The sequence below is a fragment of the Gracilinanus agilis genome, chromosome 1 (genome assembly GCF_016433145.1).
Source record: "Gracilinanus agilis isolate LMUSP501 chromosome 1, AgileGrace, whole genome shotgun sequence".
Lineage (NCBI taxonomy): Eukaryota > Metazoa > Chordata > Mammalia > Didelphimorphia > Didelphidae > Gracilinanus > Gracilinanus agilis.
In genome coordinates, this window is record NC_058130.1 from 671,266,887 (window position 1) to 671,290,700 (window position 23,814).

General features: G+C 39.5%; 1 protein-coding gene across 1 annotated transcript in view; it reads right to left on the bottom strand.

Moving 5' to 3' along the window:
• Positions 1-1,835: 1,835 nt before the first annotated feature.
• Positions 1,836-23,814, bottom strand: part of ANXA13 (annexin A13) — a 139,310-nt gene continuing 117,331 nt past the window's right edge. The window contains exons 6-11 of the mRNA XM_044684235.1: positions 19,643-19,676; positions 18,915-18,994; positions 17,160-17,228; positions 16,506-16,607; positions 6,242-6,317; positions 1,836-1,963 (exon numbers count right to left, since the gene is read on the bottom strand). Coding sequence (XP_044540170.1) covers positions 1,836-1,963; positions 6,242-6,317; positions 16,506-16,607; positions 17,160-17,228; positions 18,915-18,994; positions 19,643-19,676 — 489 coding nt within the window. The remainder of the gene's footprint in view (positions 1,964-6,241; positions 6,318-16,505; positions 16,608-17,159; positions 17,229-18,914; positions 18,995-19,642; positions 19,677-23,814) is intronic.

Genomic DNA, 23,814 nt, shown 5'->3' on the forward strand with positions numbered 1-23,814 from the left:
ATTGCCTAGTCCTTACCACTCTTCTGTTTTGGAACCAATACACAGTATTGATTCTAAGGTGGAAGGTAAGGATTTTTTTTAACCCTTACTTTCTGTCTTACAATATTATGTATTGGCTCCAAGGCAGAAGAGTGGTAAGGGTAGGCAGGGGGGGTCAAGTGACTTGCCCAGGGTCACACAGCTGGGAAGTGTCTGAGGCCAGATTTGAACCCAGGACCTCCCGTCTCTAGGTCTGGCTCTCAATCCACTGAACCACCTAGATGCTCCACCATCTATTATTTTATATGCACTCTGCCAAGACAGAGTGACAATCAAATACTTATACATGTTACTAGACTCATTATTTTAAGTTAGTAAACCAATCTTTGGTCATGTGAATGATATTTTCCAACCTCTGATGGTTCTCCATATTGGTTGAACACATAGACTATGTATGAATTGCAAAGACAGAGGGGTATCAAAGAATCAGTGGCCATCTGGTCCAACCCCTACCTCTCCCCAACAATTAACCATCTAGCCTTTGCTTGAAGATCCTACAAGATGGGAACCTACTTTCCCCCAAGGCACCCATTTTTATTCCACTTTGGGACAGTTCCAGCTTTTTGGTTGGAGATGGGCTTGTTTATCAGAGCAACTGTTTTCTTTTCATCTCACCCATCTCTACTGTTTTGCAGAACAGAAAAGCACCATTTGAGAAACACTGTCCTAGAGCACCATCCTTGTAGCTTGATTCGTTGTCTCAAACTCCTTAGGCTGTCTGACTGTCCTTTTCTTCTGCCTTGCCAATATTTCTGCAGATTATCCTAGCAGAAACTGCAGGATCTAAGAAGTAGAAAGAGACTGAGACTTAGAGAGAGGTGACATAGAGCTGCTACCATGCAGTGGCACCTCTTCTGGGTTTCTATTTGACCTCCCCTGTAATGGGAACAAGGACATCTGTACTTTTGTCGCTATCCACAGGATCAACAGACACCTTTCTGTATTGTGTCTGGAACTCTTTTGAACTGGGTGCCACAAAAATAGAAGTAATGGGGAGGATTTTTGTCTTTNAGAGAGAGAGAGAGAGAGAGAGACAGAGAGAGAGACAGAGAGAGAGACAGAGAGAGACAGAGAGAGAGACAGAGAGAGAGAGAGAGAGAGACAGAGAGAGAGAGAGAGAGAGAGAGGAAGAGGGAGGGGAAGAGGAAGAGGGAGAGAGCTGGCCTCAGAACCAGGAATTTAAGTTCTATTCTTCCACATATTGACTATGTGACCCTGGGTAAATTGCTTTACCTCTCTGTGTCCTTAGAAACTCTCAAATACCATAAGTTTTAAAGCAAGTGATGACTTGTCTTGGTAGAGTGTTTCTTTGTCCAGAAAACTATACTGTAAAAATCTCAGGCACATTTCTTCTTTTTGTACTATATATAAAGTGAGGCATAGAAATGATGACCCTGGGCAATATGTCTGATGATGATGAGTGTTTTTCAAATATTAAACTTTTTTTTCTTCACAAGAATCTTGGGAGATAAGTATTATTACTCCCATTTTATAGATGCATAAACTTAGGCAGACACAGATTAAGTGACTTGTCTAGGGTCATATAGCAAGTAAGAGTCTGCAATAGGATTTGAACTCAGGTCTTCCTGATTCCAAGTTCAGCACTTTATTCACTGTGCCACCATATACAGGGGCTTGTATCTGATTTGCTTTTTCTGTGTATCCCCTCGACTGCCTGGTACTCAGACACAAACAAATAGGTGTTTGATAAAGACATCTTGATGCGGCTGATGCTAAAGGTCATAGACTGTCTCCTTGAAGGAAGATGCACTAACAATTATGTACATTCAACTTGATTATTTTAAACTCACCTCGGCCCTGGTTATTATGACTCGGATTAAAGTATCTCCATCAGCCCCAGGTCCCTTCATGGCCTTGTGCAGGACTTCAGCAAAGTAGCCTGCACAGTCTCGGGTACTTCTCACTGGGCAGGACCAAGAGAAATGAGAAAATGAGCCATTTTTAGACAACATGCTTATTCAAATGAAAGGAAAAGCTGGGAAATAGTTGGGCTGTCAAAGGATGTCACCAGGCAATAGCTGCTTTTAAATTCACTGATGATGTTATTATACCAGTGCTTGAGGGATGGTGGTGGTTGTAGGGAAGGGGGAGCCAATTCTAACTTGTTATAAAGTGGGATTGGGAGAAGGACTATTGTCCAAAAGCCTCCTGTCCAGCCAAAGCCACACTTGGACAATGATTCGAGGCAAAGGAGAGTTTCTCCTATTTTGAAAGGCCTTATGGGGAAGGAGATTTCATACAGCCAGCCTCTAGCTAGTTAGAAACCTAGCCAGGTCTCCTAGGCTAGAGTTGAAAAATTTTTACAGCCAGAAAATAGTTTTTCCTAGCCTGAGCTTGCCACTAAAATCTTTGCATCAGGGAAGGATTCCTCTCCTTGGCATGTAGATAGCCCTGAGCTCTCAAAGGCAATACCAGCTAAGCACAGATTTTGATAGGCCCTACCAAACTGGAAAGGTTCAGCAACTAAGTGCATTTCTTTTTTCCCAAATACCATACTAGGTAAGCTGAGAGAAATTCATTAATATAGAATTGGTTGCCATTTAATTTCTTGTCACAGAAAAATTACTTGTGCCTGTCAATATGTCCAAAAACAGCACACCTGTTCTTTCCCCCTAAACCACCCATACTTATGAACTTCCCTCTTTCTTTCTTTAAAATGAAAACAATTTTTTTTATTCCTACTATTCCTTCTATTCCTGTGTTAGAATTAATACTAAATATTGGCTCCAAAGCAGAAGAGGAAAAGACTAGGCAACTGGGATTAAGTGACTTGCTCAGGGTTATGCAATTAAGAAGTGCCTGAGATTTGAACCCAGAACTTCCTGTCCCTAGGCCTGGCTCTCTACCCATTGAGCCACCTAGCTGCCCTGAATTTCCCCATTTCTGCTAAAGGTGCCATCATCTAGGCACATAATCTCAAAGTCATCATCAACTCTACACTTTCCCTCATTACCACTCCCATGTCTGATCAGAAGACAAGTGTCCCCTGTTCTATTTCCACAGCATCTCTTATATCCATCCCCTTTTTCTAATCATATCCCTCTTTCAGACTCTCATCCTTGCTCTAATGCCTTTACTGATCTAGTCTTGATGCCAGACCACAGTGATTCACATCAGCCTTTTAGTCCACTAAAATCCTCTAGTCTTTTTCACAGGAACTGTCCACTAGCCATTCCTCCACCATCTTGTATTTGTGGAATTGATTATTTGAGCTCAAATGCAGATCTTTACATTTATCTATATTATATTTCATCTTACTAGATTCAGCCCAACATTCTAGTTAAGATTCATTTACATCCTGATTCTGTTTCCCCACATGAGCAAAAATAGTTATTTTGATTTCTCAACCCATCTTTTATGATTGAGCATATCTGCTCCATCCTTAACTGTTCCCAGCTTGATGTAATATTCAATTTTGTTAAGCACGCTCTATTTTCCATCCCTGGGTGATCATTAAAGAACACACTGGAGGTATTACGATTCCTGGACATGTCAGTGACTCGTTCTCCCTCTCCCGAGATTGATGGTTCTTTGCTAACAACACTGAGAGAATGAACTGATGTTCTTTGTTTCTGCCTCTTGGCAGTTATTTACACACCCAGTTATTTACAGTACACAGTGCTGATACAACTGTTAAGAAATTTGTGTAACTAAAGTAAGATCAGTCTTTAGAAAACATTTATTAATAATTATAGTTATTTTAAACAATAATGAAGTGAGCATAAAGGCATGTGTGTCTGCCATACCCCTAACAGGGAGAGAATCTTGTTCCCAGTGCTAGTCCCATAGATTATCTGCACTCATCAGCAATCTGAGAGGAACAAGGCCAGGCAGGATTCCCTGTGACTCTAAAGGTGGCAGAAGGAGAGTAGCAAACCCTCTCTTTGCTTGAATTCTTTGTAGGTTGTGGGGCAGGTATCTTCTATAAGCCCCTGTAGTATCCATTGTAAAAGAGATAAACGTGCCCTTTCCCTTGAATTAAAAATGAGTTCTTGATTCTTTCTTGAAAAACAAACTAATTCTAGGGGGAAATAAAGAGTCAGAATTGCTTTGGGGGCTTGATGTTATATCTGAAATTCTGAGAGGGCCAAACAATTTAAGGCAACAGCCTCTAATAATTGTCACAAAATGAGAATTGTTCTGTTCCATATTTACTTAGCCAATCCTTCTTATATTTCTCTTCCATTCAGCTCTTTGAAGAAATATGCTAAAAAACCCCTTATCTTTTATCTTAGAATCAATAGTGTATATTGGTTCCAAAGCAGAAGAGCAATAAGGGCTAGGCAATGGGGTTGAGTGACTTGACTAGGGTCACACAGCTAGGAAGTGCCTGAGATCAAATTTGAACCTAGGATCTCTCATCTCTAGGCCTGGCTCTCTTATCTACCGAGTCATCTAGCTGCCTCCAATGTGCTCTTTTTAAAGGGAATTTTCTTCAGGTGGACTTTCATGTAGTCAGTGACAGCAGGAACTGAATTGGTAGACCTACTAAGAAGGACTTTCCAAGTAATGTAAATGGCTTGGTTTCGCAGGAAGCAAAGGGAAGCGTGGTTAACCAGGATGCACAGTTCTTCAGTGGCTCCTCTTGAGCTCTCACAAGTTGGAGGGTGGAAAAAGAAAGAGAAACAGTCAATGAGGCTGCCAGTGATGGCAGACCTGAGAATCACCGGGTTGAAACACAGAAGCACTTCATTGCCTTCACTCCTTTCCCAATCAGATCTCTGCTAAGAATGAATGAAGGCTCCATGATTAAATATAGTTATTTACCCACAGCAACGAAGATTTGTATTATCCCTTCTTGGAGACATTTTTTGAATTAAATTTTAATTTGGAGGAAATATGCTTTAAGTAGAACAAAGGCTGGACTTGGAAGTTAGGGGAGCCGAAGGTTCAAATCCTCCCTTCGATAGTTACTAGTTGGGCGATTAAGGGAAAGCCATTTAATTCTAGGAGTCCCCATTCCTTATCTTTAAAGTGGCAGTGATAATACCTAGAGTACCTACCTCACAGGATTTTGTGAGGATCAAATGACATAATAATAATAATAATAATAATAATAGCTAGCATTTAAATTGGAGGTAGGTACTATTATTCCATTTTACAGATGAGGAAATGGAGACAGGCAGAGGTTAAATAACCTGCCCAGTGTCACCTAGCTAGTAAGTGTCTGAAGTTGGATTTGAATTCAGATTTTTCTGACTCCAATTCCGCTGCTGTACTGTCTGAGAGCTTCATATAAATTGCTTTAGAAACCTTAAAGTGCTATCTAAATGTTAGTTATTCTTAAGAATTTTGCTGCCATTTGGGAGCCCAATTCTTCATTTTTCTCTTCTAGTATAGAAATCTGGGACAATGATGTCAGGAGTTTAAGGAAGGAGAGAAGGCCTCTGGCAGAGGGGGTGGACTGGGGAGGGGGGAAGGGTCTGTTAGGTCACAGATCCTGTTTGAAGAATCCTTCTTTAAGCCCAAAGCACAGTCTTTGTGCGAGGTCTCATGTGTTTATTCAGCATGAGTCATGAGTAACACTAGGGACATTCATGCCCACATAGATCATGGCAGAGGTTCTACTCATCTGAATGCAAAACAAGTTTGGATGAAACAATCAATTACTGCCATTATTTTTAGGGGAACAAAATGTTTGGCAATTTGAGAACATTTTTCAACTTCCAGGGTTGCTTCTTAATTTTTTTCATATTATCCTCCTTCTTCTGGGAATACTCCTTTTAGTTCTTCTCTTTGGGACGGTGCCCTGGACTCCTTACTGTTGGATGGTGGACAATGGACAATGCCTTCCCTCTAGGTCTTGCAGAAAGAAGGGATTCTGCCAAGGCATGCTCCTCCTGTCCCTTCTCTGCTATTTCCTGCCTACCGGCAAAGACCAGAGAGCCGGTGCCCTGGTGTTTTCCTGGCAAGTCTTTAAATCAAAGCTCCCTGCCCGCTTCTCACAGGAGATGTCTTTTTTCAAACACAGCTCTTTCTCTGTCAGCATGTTAAGAGAAACACGCTAGAGGAAGGCACCCTTGACTCATCTGGAGCTTCTTGCTTGGATTCTATTTATGGCCACCTTTGGTCACACTAATAAATCGGTTAAGATTAAATTAAGTTCATGGGTTTCGGACACATGCTGTTAAATGATGATTATGTTAGTGGGGTGGGGGGGGACCTCCCAACCTGATGTTACCTATAGTTAGTAAGGCCTTCTTGAGGTCTCCAGATACTTCGTTCTCCATGGCCTGTTCGATATCCTTGCCCACTAGCTGGAGAGAGAAAAAATCAAAATGCTGCTGTTATTAGAAGTTTAATTTTTGCAAAGAGGGTGCTAACCTCCTGCCTAAGAGGAGACACGGAGCCCTGGCAGATTGAGGCCCAGCAGTTTAGCCTGACCCTGGCTGTGTTGATCCTTGCCAAATCTCTTACTGCTGAGGGTTTAGTTCAAAATATGAGTCCTAATAGATTTTACTCCAAGAAAGTCACTTTAATTCTCCGAACCTCAGTTTCTTCCTCTGTAAGGCACAGAGATTAGATTTTTATCGGATAAATGTCAAAATCTGAACTTTGTTCTATAATTGAATTGCACAAGTAAAGGAATAGGAGCAACCATGCAAAGGGGGCAGGCAGTGAAGCCCGCCTAAACTTTAAGGTCAAAAAGGGCTGTTACTAGAGGATTTAGCTAAAAAATAAATGTAAACTCAGGTCATCTAGGTAGAAATATTATATCCAAATAAGAAAAATGGCAGTTGTATTCTATTATGTCATGATTAGAACACATGTGTGTTATTGTGTTCAAGACAGGGTATGTTACATGCCAGAAAGTGTGATGCTATACTAAAGCAGAGGATGACCAGGATAGTGACGAGGGACCAGACCATGAATCCACTGGGGGAACTTGCACTTTGTAAATTGACAAAGATGACACAAAACAGAGTCAATTTTGGAGGGTCTGTGTGAATATAGGGACATTAATTCATTGTTGGCAGAGCTGTAAATTGCCTCAAACACTCTGTGTAATAATTTGGAATTATCTAAGCAAAATGACTTCATAGGTCATACCTGATGTCTCAGCTATGTACCCAAAGGTATGTGCCCGGAGGAGTTTAAAGACAGAAAAAGCTGCAATATATCCCAAAATATTTATAGTGGTACCTTTTGTGGGGTCAAGAAACTGGGGAGATGGCTGAAGAAACCATGGTCCGTGAAAGTGATTGAAAATTATTGTGTCATAAGAAATGACATACGAAGAATTCAGAGAAACTTCAGAAGGCTTGAGTGAACTGATGCAGAGTAAAAAATGACTATAAGAAATGTAAATGAAAAGATCCTTAAAAGGTAGTTGATATCTGAGCAAATGGCAAAAAAGCCATGACCCTGGAGAAGAGAGAATGAAATATCATCAGAGACATGGGGATGATTATAGCATAATGTTGTATATGTCAACAGAATCAGTCACCCATTGGGTGTCTTTGCTGAACTGCTCTTTTTGTTGTTGTTACAAGAGAGGATTCAATTTTAGGAGGGTAAGAGAATAGAAAGTTGATGGATGTAGTCAGATGACTGTCATATAACAAAAGAAGACTTAGTGGGAACAGGATCATTTTCTTTAAATATTGTGTATTTGTTGATTGTCTAGACTCAAGAAGGTAAGAATAACACGGACTAAATTTAGAGGTATGTCTTGTGATTGCACATGTAAAGTCTCTATCAGCTTGCTTACCATTTCAGGGAGGACGGAAAGTTAGGAGGGAGGAAGGGAGGGTGGAAAGGAGGAAGAGAATTCGATACCCAAAATTTTAAAGAAGATGAATGTTAAAAATGTTTTTACATATAATTGGAGAAAAATAGAATATTTTTAAAAGTATATTTTGTATACTTTGCTTTCCTGATAATGGTTAAAAATTTACTTGCACTTAATTTTGCCTCAGTCTCATCACCTGCAAAGTGGGAATAACAATACTCCAAGTGCCTTTCTTCCACAGTGGGTGAGTCTCACATGAGACGGTGTAGATCAAACATTTTGTAAACCTTAAGGAATTCTATAAATGTGGGCTAGTTACTAGCAAAACCAGAGTAAACTTCTTTAGGAATGAGAAGAGTGGGTTCGGGGATAGGGCAGATCACTGAGAAAAAAGATCATAATTAACATGATCCCTTTCTCGTTTTCTTTTTTCTATACAGATGTGAGATTTCCCTTTTTTTGGGAGAATTCCAATGTAGAAAAGGCCTTCACGGATGCTGATCTGAAACTTAGGGTCTTGGAGAATTCTCAGGTCACAGAGGGGTTACATTACTTGCCCAGGGTCACACAGTCAGCATGCCTATGAGGCAAGATTTGAAGCCAGATCTTGCTGATTTCAGGGGCAGTTTTTCATCCCCAGAGCCAAGGCTGCCTTTCTTTTTCAAGTCTGGTCAAAGTCCAAACCATCCCACAGTCATCATTGGCCAGTGTATCTCCCTGCAGCACGGCATTACACATTAGGCCTCTATTCAAATATTTATAGACTCTGAAGTTTAGTGTAAATTGTGATTATCTTAACACAAATACTGCCTGGGCCAAGCTCAGGGCAGGCAAATAAAGGGAAAGGCAACTTTTGTTCTGTGTTTGGGGGAACATATTTGGAAATCAGAAATATCAAAAGCCATTCCTTAGGAAGAAAGTATATTATATGACACTGAACTTGATGAATAACATTACCAGGCTCCAGAAGTAATTGAGGTCTTGCAGGATTTATCATGTATGTTTTATGTAATATGTTTTGAACATTCATTCACAAATATCAAATATTCTCCAAGATACAATCATGACATGATGAGGAGAGAGGGGTAAGGTATAGAGTGGATGGAGGTCTGAATTTGAAGTCAGGAAGGTCTAAATTCGAATTCAGATTTGGAGCCTTGTTGGTGCTCAGTCATTTCAGTCATGCCCAACTCTTTGTGACCCTTTTTGGGATTCTCTTGGCAAAGATACTAGGGTGGTTTTCCATTTCCTTCTCCAGCTCATTTGACAGATGAGGAAACTGAGGCAAACAGGGATAAGCAACTTGGCCAGGGTCACCCAGTTAGGAAGAGTCCCAAGCCAGATTTGAACTCTGGAAAATGAGTCTTCCTGACTCCAGCTGGTCCTCTATCCACTGAGCCACCTAATTGCCCCCACTTGGAGACTTAGACTAGCTGTGTACTCTTGGACAAATCACTTAACTTGTTAGTTCCTTAGTTTTCTCATCTAATGATGAGAAATGAGAGAGTTGGGACTTGATGGCCTTTAAGGGTATAAAAGGGAATAAGCATTTTTATATAGTGTTGACTATGTGCCAAGCACTAAGCTAAGTTCTATTATTATTTCCAATTTATAGTTGAAGAAACTGAGGTGAACAGAATTCAAGTGACTTGCCCAGGCTCATGTAACTAGTGTCTGAGCCCAGATTTGAACTCAGATCTTTCTGATTCCAGACCTGATATACTTTCCACTGAACCATCAGTTATCTTTATACTACCTTCTAGCTTTAAATCTGTGATCCTGCTCTCTATGGTCCCAAGAATTGGTTTAAGTCATGCCTCTGGCATAGACTAGTTGGGTGTCAATGAGCAGAGCACCTTATTTCCTTGCCCCAGGAGAGTCTCTAAGCCCATAAAATGATAGATGGAGGAGCCTATTTGTAGAGTTTTCACACTGGGGTTTCTCCATGTCAATAAAATGCCAAGTTCCAAACTCCTTTGCTTAAAAAAATGAAGTGTGAGTAAAGATGTTGTGAGGTCCTGAGACTGCATAATCAAGTTGTTAAATGGTACAAATTTTGGCACAATGGATAAGGGCAGGTAAGTGGTGCAATAGATAGAGTGCTAGACCTGAAGTCAGGAAGACTCATTTTCCTGAGTTCAAAGCTGGCCTTACTTTCTATTTGTGTGACCCTGGGCAAGTCACTTATCCCTGTTTGCCTCAGACTTCTCATTTATAAAATGATCCAAAGAAGGAAACTATTATTTTTGACAAGAAAACTCCAAATGGGGTCATGAAGAGTCAGACATATCTGAAAAAATGACTAAACAACAACAGCAATGGATAGAGCCTGGGGCTGGAAGTCCTGAGGTTCAAGCCTCATCTCAGACACTTACTAGCGGGGTGATGCTAGGCAAGTCACTTAATCCTTATTTATCTCAATTTCTATAACTGTAAAAATGGGATAATAATAGCATCTACTTTCTAGGGTGGTTGGGAGGACTGGCTGAGATACTACTTGTTAAAAGCATTTAGCAAATAGTGCCTGGCATATAGTAGGTGCTATATAAATGCTTATTCTCTTTTCCCTTTCCCCATGTGACCCCAGCTGTGTGGATACCTGGTTAGAAGGGGATTATGGGGGCAGCAAAGTAGTGCAGTATGAAGATTAAAACAAATATACAATAACTAAATATTATATTTTATAAAGTTTATTAATAATAACTAAAGTTAAAAAAAGCTAGCTAACCCATCCTGGTAGGGAAAGAAGAGAGTAAGAGGGAGGAGTTACAGAACTTATAAACAAACAATGTAAGCATACACTTAAATGAAAAGAAAAGGATGGTGGGTAATATAGAGAGGAATTCAAAGGTACAAAATTCCTAATTAATACAGCAGTGTATAAAAAGCCAGACCTGGAGTTGAGAGGTCCTGGGTTCAAATGTGGCCTCAGATACTTACTAGCTGTGTGGCCTTGGGCAAGTCACATACTTTCAATTGCTTAGCCCTTCCTGCTCCTCTGCCTTGGAACTGATACTTAGTACTTATCGAACTAATACTTAGATACAGAAAGTAATGTGTTTTTTTAAGGTGATAATGGGAGATAGTCTCCCCCTAAAGCTCCCCAGATCCACAGGAGATCCTTATCAAGAGGTTCCCCCCAGCCTTTATCTATCTCTAGAGGGTTATATACTGTGGGACCAATATTCCTTGTCTAATTATCCAAATTGGCTTCATAGGTGTCTGTGACTCAACAACTAGTTTGATACAGCTTATACTCTACCTCCCTTTTCTATTTAAATAATGTTTGCTTTTTCTCCAGAAGATAGATTGCTAGTAGGCTTTTATTTTCTTTTAAACCTGGCTAATTGGGGTTTCTCACCCATGCAGAAAACCACTCTGTAAAGATCCCTTAAATTAAATTACTGACCCCAGCTGGGGGAAAATATTTTAGCCATGAAGTTCGTTTTTCTTTTTTGACCCAGACCTGTAATTTTTTCCTGACTCCAAGGCAGGCTGCTCTCCATGACACCAATCTGCCTCTCAGGCTGACTTATATGCTCCAGAATATGTGATTTAGAAGCAAGGAGAAGATTGATATTCCTCCCAACCATTCTGTGAACAAATACTCTCTCTCTCTCCCTCTTCTTACCTCTGCCTCTGGCTTTCTTCAAGACTCAGCTCAAGTTTATATCCCAAAGAGATAATAAGGAAAAAGACACGTACAAAAATATTTGTAGCCATGCTCTTTGTGGTGGCAAAAAAATTGGAAAATGAGGGCATGCCCTTCAATTGGGGAATGACTGAACAAATTGTGGTATATGCTGATGATGGAATACTGTTGTGCTGAAAGGAATAATGAACTGGAGGAATTCCATGTGAACTGGAATGACCTTCAGGAATTGATGCAGAGTGAAAGGAGCAGAACCAGGAGAACATTGTACACAGAGACTGATACACTGTGGCACAATCGAATGTAATGGGCCTTTCTACCAGTAGCAATGCAATGATCCAGTACAATTCTGAGGGACTTATGAGAAAGAACATTTTCCACATTCAGAGAAAGAACTGTGGGAGTAGAAACACAGAAGAAAAACAACTGCTTGATCGCAAGAGTCAATGGGGTATTATTGGAGATGTAGACTCTAAGGGATCACCCTAGTGCAAATATCAATAATATGGAAATAGGTCTTGATCAATGACACATGTAAAACCCAGTGGAATTGTGTGTTAGCTATGGGAGGGGGGTGGTTGGAGGGGAGGGAAAGAACATGAACCATATAACCATGGAAAAATATTCTAAATTAAGTAATTAAACTTAAAAAAAAAAGACAGCTCAAGTGTTGTCTTTTGCATAAGGTTTTTCCTAGTCCCTAGAGCTACTGACTGAAGCCTTCCCTTCTGAGATGACTTTGTATTTGGATTTATCTATACATGCAGATATTATCTTCCCTTTTAGAATGTAAGTTTCTTGAGGACAGGGACTGCCTTTTGTCTTTATATCCACAGTGCCTGGCACATAGTGGACCTTTAATAAATGCTTTATTGATAATGATTGTGGTAGTGATGTGAGAATCAGCAAAAGGCCAGTTTGGCTAGGTTAGTCATGTGTAATACGTCTGAAGACTCAGACTAGATCCAAGTTGTAAAAGCCTAGGTTTCCAAAAGAAGAATTTAGATTTGATCCTTGAGGCAATAGATAGCTCTTAGAGTGACTTTATTCTAGGAATATTCCTTCTGCTGTGGGAGGAGGTTGTATTGGAATGGGGATGAACTTGAGGATGGGAAGCTAATTAGGAATGAACTGAAGTGGTGACTGTGTGGATAGAGAGAATGAGGTAAAGAGAAGTTATGCAGGTCTGGAAAAGGAGGTCCTGGGATCAAATTTGACCTCAGATGCTTTTTATCTATATTACTCTGGGCAAGTCAATTAACCACCTCTCTCCCCTTGCCTACCCCTTACCTTTCTTCTGCCTTGGAACCAAAACACTGTATTGATTCCAAGATGGAAGGTGAGGATTTAAAGAAAGAGAGAGCGAGGTTGTAGAGGTAGAACTGATAAATATCCATGATTTGTTTTCTGTGGTTTTAATTATCCTTGGTCAATCTGAAGCCAGAAACCCACCCATGAAGCAGGAATCTGTCCATGGCAGTGGCCTTGAAAGTCTCTTTTGCTTCTACTTTCCATTCTTAAGCATTTTTAATGGGAGTAGAGTGGGTGGAAAGCTTTAAAATGAGGAGCCAGGGGCAGGATAAGGGAGAGAGAGCACATATGGGTGGAGGTCAGCAGGTGTTTGCTGAAATTCATGGTTTCAGCCATCATAATAGATCTTGGAATATTTTTCCTGTGGATTCAGGGCCCTAATGTATGGAGTGAGGAAGATGGAAGATCAAGGATGATACCGTGCTTGAGAACCTGAGTGCCTGGAAGAATGATGGTGCCCTTGACAGAAAGAAGAAAATTCAGAAGAGGGGAGTGGGCTTGGAAGAAGAAAATGAGTTTTGTTTTACACATGGTAAGTTTGAAACCAATATGGGATATCCACTGTGAAATGATCAATAGGCAGTGGTTTGGGCTGGAGCTTGGGAGAAAGATCCAAATGAAATGGTTACTAGGATGCTAGAAATACTGATCTGGGAATCATTTCTGAAGAAATGATTGTTGAACCCATGGGAGATAATGAGATAGTATAGGAAGCATAAAGAAAGAAGGAAATAGGGTCCAGGATAGAGCCTTGGGCCATGTCTGCAGTTTTTGGATGGGATATGAATGATAATCCAGCCAAGTAAACAAAGAAGGAGGGGCTAAAATAGTTGAAAAACAGGAGGGAGCAGCATCAGGAAAACCTATAGTGAGTTTACAGGAAAAGACACTGGGCAACAGTGTCAAATACTGCAGAAAAAATCAAGTAAGAGTAGGATATTAATGCCACCGTTATTTTTAACAGATGAGGAAACTGATTCGCAGAGACATTAAACAATTTGCCTGTGGCCACAGAGATACTGAGGGAAAGAGATAAAATTTTGTACCCCAAAGTTTTGATTCCAAGAGTGACAACAGCAAGATGTTAGGTCAGGATTATATCGCTTTCAGTCAAAGGTCATTCTATGGCGTATAGAGCAAAAGAAAGCTATACTGGTGCTTTAAAACAAATAATAGAGATGAAAACAGCCTATCTGAAGGATTTTTTGGGTCTTAAGATTATGTGAGATTTTAGAGATGATTCATAAAGGAAATCAGCAGACATCACTGTATTGTTTTAAACATAGTGTCCAAAGTATGATTTTTAAAAAAATGTTTTTGGTATAAATTTAATAAGCACGAACAAAGCAAATAATCAGATAAATAAACCAAATAAGGAATAAAAGCTTATATAAAACCCTTAGCATTTAAACAAGGTAGAACAAATTAATTAAACAACAAGCAAAAAATGCTTTTGTATACCTTTCCAGATCTATTTGAATTTCCCCTTCATTCCTCTCTCCCTCCTTTCCTCCTTTCTTTCTTTGTTCTTTAGTTCTTCTCTTCCTCCCTCCTTCTCTTTATTTCTTCCTCCCTCCCTCCCTTTCTTTTCTCTTTTTCTCTTTCCTTCCTTTATTTCTTTCTTTTCTCTCTCTCCATTCTATCTTTCTCCTTTCCTACCTCTCTCCCTCTCTCTTTTTCTCCCTCCCTCCCTCCCTTCCCCCCTTTCTTCTTTCTTTCTTTCCCCTCCAGATTGCCTGGCACTATGAAAGGACTAGCAGGAGCCAAGGAGAGAGCTCAGGCTGAAGAATCTTGAAGTTTTCATCCACTTTCTGGCACTTGCTGTGTGGTCCAGATAAGTTACAGATGGTCTCCATTTTAAGAATAGTTTCCTAATCTATCAAGTGAGGACAATAATACCTTTCCCATCTATCTCACCGAGTTTTTAAAAAGATAAAAGGAGATAGCAGAAATGAAGGGGCTTTTAAAAATTAAAAGCACAATGTAAAAACAAACTCATGGTGGGATGGAAAGTGCACTGGATTTAGAATCAGAGAACTTGGGTGAATATCCCAGCTTTGTGGCTTGCTCTTTATATGACCTTGGTCAAGTAATTTCCTCTCTATGGGCTATAGCTTCTCATCAACAAAATAAAGGGGTTATACTGAATGATCTCTAAGTTCCCTCCTAGCTCTGTTTGTGATTCTATTAGCCTATGAACTAATACACGAAAATTCAGATTGGCAAAAGCAGAAAGGGGATATTAGAAAGAGCAATCAGTGGTCTGGGGGTCTGGAGACCAAGAACCTCAATCTAACTCTGTTTGGAGGATCTGGCTGGATCACCTTGAGGAAGTCATTTCCCCTCACTAGGTCTAAATTTTCTCATTTGGAAAACAAAGAAGTTAAATCAGATCCTTTTTAAGGTTCCTCCCAGCTCTAAATCCTCACTCCAATCCTTTTGTTTAGTCATTTAAGTCATGTCTGACTCTGTGCCCCCATTTGGTGTTTTCTTGGCAAGGATACTGCAGTTGTTTGCCATTTTCTTCTGCAGCTCATTTTACAGATGAGGAACCTGAGGCAAACAAGTTTAAGTGACTTGCCCAGGGTCACATAGCTAATAAGTGTTCGAGACTGGATTTGAACTCGGGAAGATGAGTCTTGAAGCAGGTAGGTGGTGGCACAGTGGATAGAGTGCCAGGCCTGGAGTTGGAAGGACTCTAGGTTCAGATGTGACCTCAGACACTTCCTACTTATGTGATCCTGGGCAATTCACTTAATCTCATTTGTCTAGCCCTCACCTTTCTGTCTTAAAGTTGTTACTAAGGCAGAAAATAAGGGTTAAAAAAATGAATCTTCCTGATTTCACACCTGGCACTCTAACCACTGTACCTCCTACCTGCCCTGGCTTGTCTTATAGTAGTTGTAACCCTGAATCAGTCACTAAATTCCTTTGAGTCTTAGTTTCTCTATTTGTGAAATGAGTCTGATCAGCTAGATCATTTCCAAGATTCTGTCCAGGTCTAAAGTACTCGGATTCTATGTTAAGAAGAGGATGCTTTCAATATTAACACTCAATTAATGAAGATGGGCGACTGCCATTTATAGCCTGTGATACCCCCCTGGGGACCCTGAGAAGTCAGTGACTTGCCTGTGGTCACACACTAGCATGTGTCCAAGGCAGGATTAGAATCTCCATCTTCTCAGCTCCAAAGCCAGCCCTCTAAAATGCATTTACCAGGAAATACCTTAAACTAGGCAGGTCTCCCTGTGTATTTAAAATACTAAATTGATGGCAATTTCATTAATTTTCAACTATTCAGGGACACTCTGGGGTACTGGGAAGGGGGAGGGTTCACCTCTTCTTTGTGTTATTCTATTTTAAATTGAAATAATCATGACAGTAATAGCTCATTTTTTCCATATATGGAAATCATATGCTTTATGGTTCTTTCCTCTCAACTATCCTGTAGGGTAGGTAAGAAGAGCATCATTATCCCCATTTTATGGATGAGGAAACTGAGCCTCAATGATGTAAAGTAACTTGGCCAAGGTCATACATCTAGTAATGTCAGTGCTAGAACTCAAACCTAGATCTCAACTGTAGAGTCAGTAGTCCTACACCATCCTAAGGATGTTGACCCCAAGATCCCAAGGATAGTATTGTAAAATACTAAGGAAGTAAAATTCCCCAGTTTCTAGATCTCTGAATTTGTTTTATTCTCAATCTTGATTAGTGCCAATGTAATTGTTATGAAACCAAGTAACTTACTTTTTCATAGGCTTGGAAGGTAGCCTTCAATTGGTCATAGTTCCTTTTCGACAGGATCTCAGTGAAAGTTATTCCATCTGTGCCCCAACGACCTTCCCCTGCCTTAAGAGTTCAAAGATCAACATTTTATTAAAGAGCCTGTTTAAAGGGGGCAGCTAGATAGTCCAGTGAGTGTATAGAGCACCAGGATCTGGGTTCAGATTTGACCTCTGCCACTTCCTAGCTGTGTGACCCTGGGCAAGTCACTAAACTCCAAATGTCTAGCTCTTGACACTCTTTTATCTTAGAAATGATACTATGATACAAAGTATGGTGGGTTTTTAGTTTGAAAGTGCTTTAAAAAAACACACTAAATCTCACTTAAAAGAAATGATATGCACCAATTAGAAATGCTTCACTTATGCAATTTAAGCTTCTAACACAGGTGAATAAAGGCATGCTATAAATGGAGAATAATTACCATCTTTATTGCATTAGGATGAAAAGCCTATATATAAAGGAATACATTTTAATTTAAAGATCAGAGCACATTTCCATTTCTCAGATAATGTAATTGCTTTCTAAGTAATCAAAGTTATTTCTCTCAGATAGTGAGCATAATATTAAGTGGTAAGTCAAAAAAGAAAAAAATGCCTGGTACATCCTCACACTTACTTCATAGAGAGCTTTTGCATCCTTCTCAGCTAGTTCTTTATCCACATCCTCCCCTTCATCTCGTGAAGCCTACAAAAAATGAGGAACATTGTCAATTATGGTTGTTGGGTGACCCTGGAAAATCCAAGGAAAAGTAAGAGCTTTGGGGGATTCTCTCTGATGTGGTGGGAAGGTCTGCCCCTTCGAGGCCCCTTTCACTTTGAATCTTACAATCCTGTAGGGAAAACTTAAAACTCTTGCTCTTTGCTACCATCTATTGGGCACTGGGATAACAGAGATGTTGGTTGAGTCAACAAGTACAATTTGTGTGTGTTTGTGTGTGTGTGTGTGTGTGTGTGTGTGTGTGCAAATTTAAGATTAGTTACTTAACCTGGCATTAATTCCAAGGGCTAGAAGAGACGGGAGGAGGCTAACTTATCCATCTTCTTGCCAGAAATTGGTTTGTTTTTTCTGAAGAATGTCAACTGTTCTTCAAAATGGCTCCTCTTGAGTCAGAGTACAAAGAGGCTTTTCTGAAGGATTGCCCTGAACTCTCCTGACATATGCTTGAGTCCTTTCTTTCCTGCTGTCTTCTGTCAGTCTGTTGCCACAGAGAGGTGGGGACTTGGGAGGAGGTTGGAGTTCAATCATGAAATAAAGGGGATGCATAAAGCTTGCAAAGACATGGTGTATCGGATGTGATGTGAATCAATGGATTGTCTATCTGGTTGGATGTTCAGTGAGGAGGACTGTGTGTTCCCCTAGTGCCCATTCTGAATGCCTTGTGCTGGGCACTGAACAGCTGACTTTTGTTGCCAGAGTTTATTGCTTCAGTTTTTCAGGGACCAATCAATTGTGAATCTGGTTCTTTCCCTTGGTTAACTTCTGCTAAGAAAATTCAATCTCATATGCCTTTCTTATACTCTCAGTCTTGCCTGGCATTTCTCTGGGTTGCTTATGGCTTTGGTCTGCCCCCTCTTTTTTTTTTTTTTGCTGCTCTCTGTCCTGGTTGGCTATTTAGCCCTGCCAGAGCTGAATGCCTCTTATAACTCCGTTCTCCAGAATATTTTCCAGAAGTGCTTCAAGGAGGCCACCAAGTGGAGATTTTTATCTGAAATTAGAGAAGGTAAATTCTGGGGCTACCAGTTATTTCCTCTAAATATCAGTAGTCCAATAGCTCTGTTATCTCTTCAATATAACTATTCCCTCCATAGATGTGGTATATATATATAACCTATCCATTTCTGTTCATCCTGCCCAATTCTCCCCCAAGTTTTTCCATAAATTTATTAGCGGGAGTCCATCTAACATTCTACCTGTAGAGCCTCTTAACATTATGTGGACAGCAATGGGCCATGTGAGATGTCCACTTAATATCCTTCCTGCTCACTTGTGACCAACTCATCATTTCATGAAGATCTGGGACCAAAATTCTACCTGTGACATCGAATAACTTCACTTCACAACCATGCGCCAATCACTTGACCTTTCGGAGTCTTAGACTCATTATTGGTGTACTCAGCACTGGAAATCCCAGTCTTATAAAACACCAGGGCTGAGGAATCACAAAGATTGCTTTGGGTTTAAGATCCCAAAAGGCCATATAAGAAAAAAAAAGTTTTACCCAAGGAATAAAAATAATGGCTGAATCTCTTTTTCAATTTGTCATCCTTCAACTATTTCCCTGCTTGTCTTTCAGTTTTTACCACAGAACCTTGGTGCCAGGAGAGAGAAGCCCCACTATAAAACAAGAGAATAAAATTCCTCTTTTCTCACCTGTAGCAAGGACAGAACAATCTTTTTAAAGTCTCCACTTGTGTCATCTATGACATCAGATTCAAGGCTATTGCCAAATACTATTAGAAAAGAAAAAGAGGGACAAGGCTTACTTTCCCATGTAGACTGTGAAAGGACCATACTGTAAGGGAAACCTTGCACAGAAGGGGCTTTTGGAATGTTGCAGAGAGAGAGACAGAGAGCTGAGTGACAGGAGGGGCAGTTGGAAGGAACAGCAAAGACTTCTGGGATACACACATATAAAATATAAAATATAAATTATATATACATATATAATTTATATTTTTATATACATATAATTATTATTAGATATATAACATATATAAATATAGATATGTATTATATATAAAATATAGATATAAATACATATGTGTATGTATATGCATATATATTATTATTTTATATATGTATATATAATTAATATATAATTGGCTCAGAGAGAGAATTCTTCTTCAGGACTAACTTGGCGTGTCTTCCAGGCAAAGCCTCTCTCAGCCAGCCCTCTTAAGTTTGTTGTCCAGGAGAATGGGTACAATTCACAGGTGTTTGGGGTACAAGGAAAAGGTTGGNCTCTCTCTCTCTCTCTCTCTCTCTCTCTCTCTCTCTCTCTCTCTCTCCCCCCAACATTCCAAAAGCCCCTTCTGTGCAAGGTTTCCCTTACAAAACTTTTGCCAAACTAGGTGAGATTGAAAGAAAATGTCACTTACAAGTTTGGTAGACAGTTTTGATTTCTTCAATTTCCTAGAGAGAAGGATAAAAAAAATCAATATATTAGCTTCAGGTTGGTGAACAATGGACTCTAAAGAGAGACAGACTCACAGAGAAAAGAGATGTGCCCTCTTCTTCCAGTTTGCTTGATGCCTTTATTAATATTTAACAATAGAGCGGTGAAGTGCTGCAGTAGATAGAGCATTGGACTTGGAATCAGGAAGACTTACTTGCCTTCAGGAGTTTGAATCTAGCCTCAGACATTTACTAGTTGTGTGACCCTGGACAAGTCATGTAATTCTCTTTGTCACAGTTCCTCATTTGTAAAATGAGTTGGAGAAGAAAATGGCAACTCATCCTAGTATCTTTGCCAAAAAAACCAAAACAAAACCAAAAAACCCAAATGGGGTCACGAAGAGTCAGACATGACTGAACAATAACAATCTGAGGTTCCTACTTTCGTAGTCTGAATGGACCTAGTCAAATCATCTCATTTTTCAGAAGAGAAAATCAAGGCCCAGGAGAATTAAGTAACTCTTTCAAAGTCAAATAAGTCAAAAATAGCTCCAATGAGATTACATATGTAAAGCACTCTGCAAACATTTAAATGCTCTATAAATATATTTCTTTAAAAAAATTAAATACTCTTACTTTCCATCCATGAATCAATACTGTATTGGTTACAAGGCAGAAGAGTGATAAGGGCTAGATGCTTGGGGTTAAATGACTTATTTGCCCAGGTTCATAAAGCTAGAAAGTATCTGAGATCAGATTTGAACCCCAAACCTCTCATCTGGAGGCCTGGATCTCAATCCACTGAGCTACCTACCTGCCTGCAATAATTATTCTTCTTAGTTTTAAATAACAGAGAACTTGTATTCCAATTTGGATCCTCTGACTTTAAATCCATGGTTTTTTAAAACCGTGCTATGCTGTCTTCAGCAGTACAGAGCTCTGGGCAAATCACTTTGCATATGGTGTAGGAGGCAAGGTTCTACTTCACCCCCAACATTTTTAAGAAGGTAAAATCTGGTTAAAATCCACACCAAGGTCAGCATTGCAGGAAGAAGGCAGAGGGAGGTTGTAGCTTAGTGTCTAGTGAGGCAAAGGAGAGGGGAATTTACTTGCTTACAAATTATATTTACTGATTCTGTTCTTTCTGTTCATGATTTTCCTCCTCATCTTCCTTTTCCTTTCCCCCCTCTTCAGTCACCTTCTCCTGGTTTCCCTTTGCTTTTTCCTCCCCATCTTCCCAGACTTGCAATGATTTCAAGAATGACTCTGCCTCTAGTCTCCTTGCTTCCATCAGCTCTAATTGGTTAAAAATGTGGGAACAAAGTCCTGGAATATCAAATAAACTGGGCCAGATCTAAAATATCTCAATGAAACTATGGCTAAATAAGAATTCTGGTGGAAAGAGAATCAACCTGGGAGTCAGAAGATTTGAGTTCAAATTACATCTCTGACCCTCTCAATGACTCAAATAGAATCAGTTTCTTCCCTTCACCAAGCAATGATTTAGAAGACCACAAATTCACATATCTATGTTTCTTTGCATTTTTATTTTGTTAAACATTTCCCAATTATATTTTAAAATGGTTTGGAGTGTTTGATTCTTCTCTAGGTAACTTTATAAGATTGTAAGTTATAGATATTGGTGCTAGATTTACAAAGTTTATTTTCTTCTCCAGAAGTTTCCTATATTATTGGAATCTCAGGTCTAGTCTCTATCCCTAATACTAATGTCACTTACTTATTAGCCATAAATTAGTAATTAGCCCAGGCATTATTGCTCTTTGGATTTCTATTCCTTCTGGTTATCAGATGCCTATAACACTGGCAAACCTGAAAAAAAGCACAAGAAAATCTTTGTGGACTGTTGTATGGATGTCTGTGCTACACTGGACCTTGAGTCATACACTGGGTGAAATGATCATTTTGTGGAAGAAAAGAAGTACTGTATATTAGGAAATGACTGTAGTATGAATAACAAGATTTAAAACAAAATCTTGTAAAACAAAACAAAATATCAGAGATAAAAATTTGCCTTCTAAATTGGAAAAGGGTTTGAAGCTATACAAAATGGAAATTTAGTGAACTCTTATTTATTGTGGCAGCTAGATGGCACAGTGCAGTGGTTCCCAAACTTTTTTGGCCTACCGCCCCCTTTCCCATCAAAATATAACTTAGAGTCCCCTGGAAATTATGAAACTATTTATTGAACTCAGAATAGAATGTAATACAAAAAAAGTGTGGCCATCACCGCTTCCCTGGATTGCTGCAGCACCCACCAGGGGGCAGTGGCGCCCACTTTGGGAATCACTGGCATAGTGGATAGAGCACCAGGCATTAAAATTTAGAATTGGGCCATGAAAAGCTAATGATTTCATAAGACCTCAAGAAACAATAGAACAAAGTCAAAAGAATAAAAAACAAAACAAAACAGAAGAAAACATGAAATATCTCATTGACTAAACAACTGTCCTGGAAAATAGATCCAAGAAAGACAATTTAAGAATTATTGGACTACAATGAGCTTCAGGAAGAAATAGACAGTAAAACTATACTAGCGGGGGACTTCAACTTCCTCCTTTTTGATTTAGATAAATCAAATTAAAAAATAAACAAGAAAGAAATGAAGGAAATGAATGAAATTCTAGAAAAGTTAGAACTCATAGATCTCTCGAGAAAATTGAATGAGAACAGAAAAGATTATACCTTCTTTTCAGCAGTACATGGAACCCACAGAAAAATTGCCCATGTATTAGGGCATAAAAACCTCATAACCAATTGCAAAAAGGCAGAAATAATAAATGCATCCTTTTTATATCACAGCACAATAAAATTATAATCAATACACAGTAACGACAATGTTGTGGAATGATCATCAGTATAAGACTTAGCTATTTTCCTCAATGCAATGATCTGGGACAATTCTGAATGACTTATGACAAAGAATGCTATCTGCCTCCAGAGAGAGAACTGTTGGAATGAGATGCAAATGAAAGTATACTCTCTTTCACATCAGTATATTTTTAATTTTATTTGGGGGTTTTGGTTTCTTATAAGTGTGCTCTTACAACAATGACCAATATGGAAATGTGCTTTGCATTATAATACAAATATGGCCCAGATCAAATCACTTACTATCTCTCAGTGGAGGAAGGGAAGAAGGACGAGAGGGAGGCAGTTTAGATCTTATAATTTTGGAAAATGCACGTTGTAAATTGTTATTACATGTAATAGGGAAAATGAAATATTTTTGAATAAAAAAATAAAGTATAGAACAGGAACAGCTGGGTGGCTCAGTGGATAGAGCCAAGTCTAGAGATGGGTTCAAATCTAGCCTCATAACTGCATAGCCGTGTGTTCCTGGGCAAGTTGCTTAACCTCCATCACCTCACCGTTGCCTCTCTTCTGCCCTGAAAGTGATACGGAGTATAGATTCTAAGAAAGAAGGTAAGGGTTTAAAGAAATTAATGAATGAATAACACACAGTCTATTTAGAGATTCAGATCATTGTATTTCAAGGACATAACTTTCTACTACATTTTGTCTCATTCTTGACATTTTGATGAACCTGTGATTGAATTTTTGTGGATATGCCCCTCAGATGCCATCATGGAGCAACACCCCTCTCTACCCTCTCATTTTAGGAAATTCTTGCCCATATCTTTTTGTAAATTTGTCTATAAGATATCTATATAACATGTTGGAGGACTTCCTTTATTTGTTTATCTATTTTTTACCAGGCTTGTGATTTTGTTGGCAGAAGGAACCTCTGCTGAAGCCATTCTATCATTGAAAGTTGGCACCTGCTTTGCCACCTACATCGAGTTGTCTGGGAGCATTGAGAGTGTAAACAACGTAACCCACAGTCACACAGCTAGTGTGTATCCTTGACCCCATATCTCCCTAAGAATGGAGGCCAGCTTTCTATCCATTCTGCCACACTGCCTCCTAGGCATTTTACTATCTTGGGGATGCCAGTATAACACCTAGGGGTGCTTCTGTTGTCTCTCATTTGTTCCCTAAGACTGGTATTACCAGTCCCCAACTTGCACTGTCTTGTAAGTGAATATTGGATGCAGATAAAAACGTTTTTAGGACAAGAGATACTAAAATGTAGGCTTGTGTACCAATTCATTTAAGGTGGGACAGTAGTGGAATT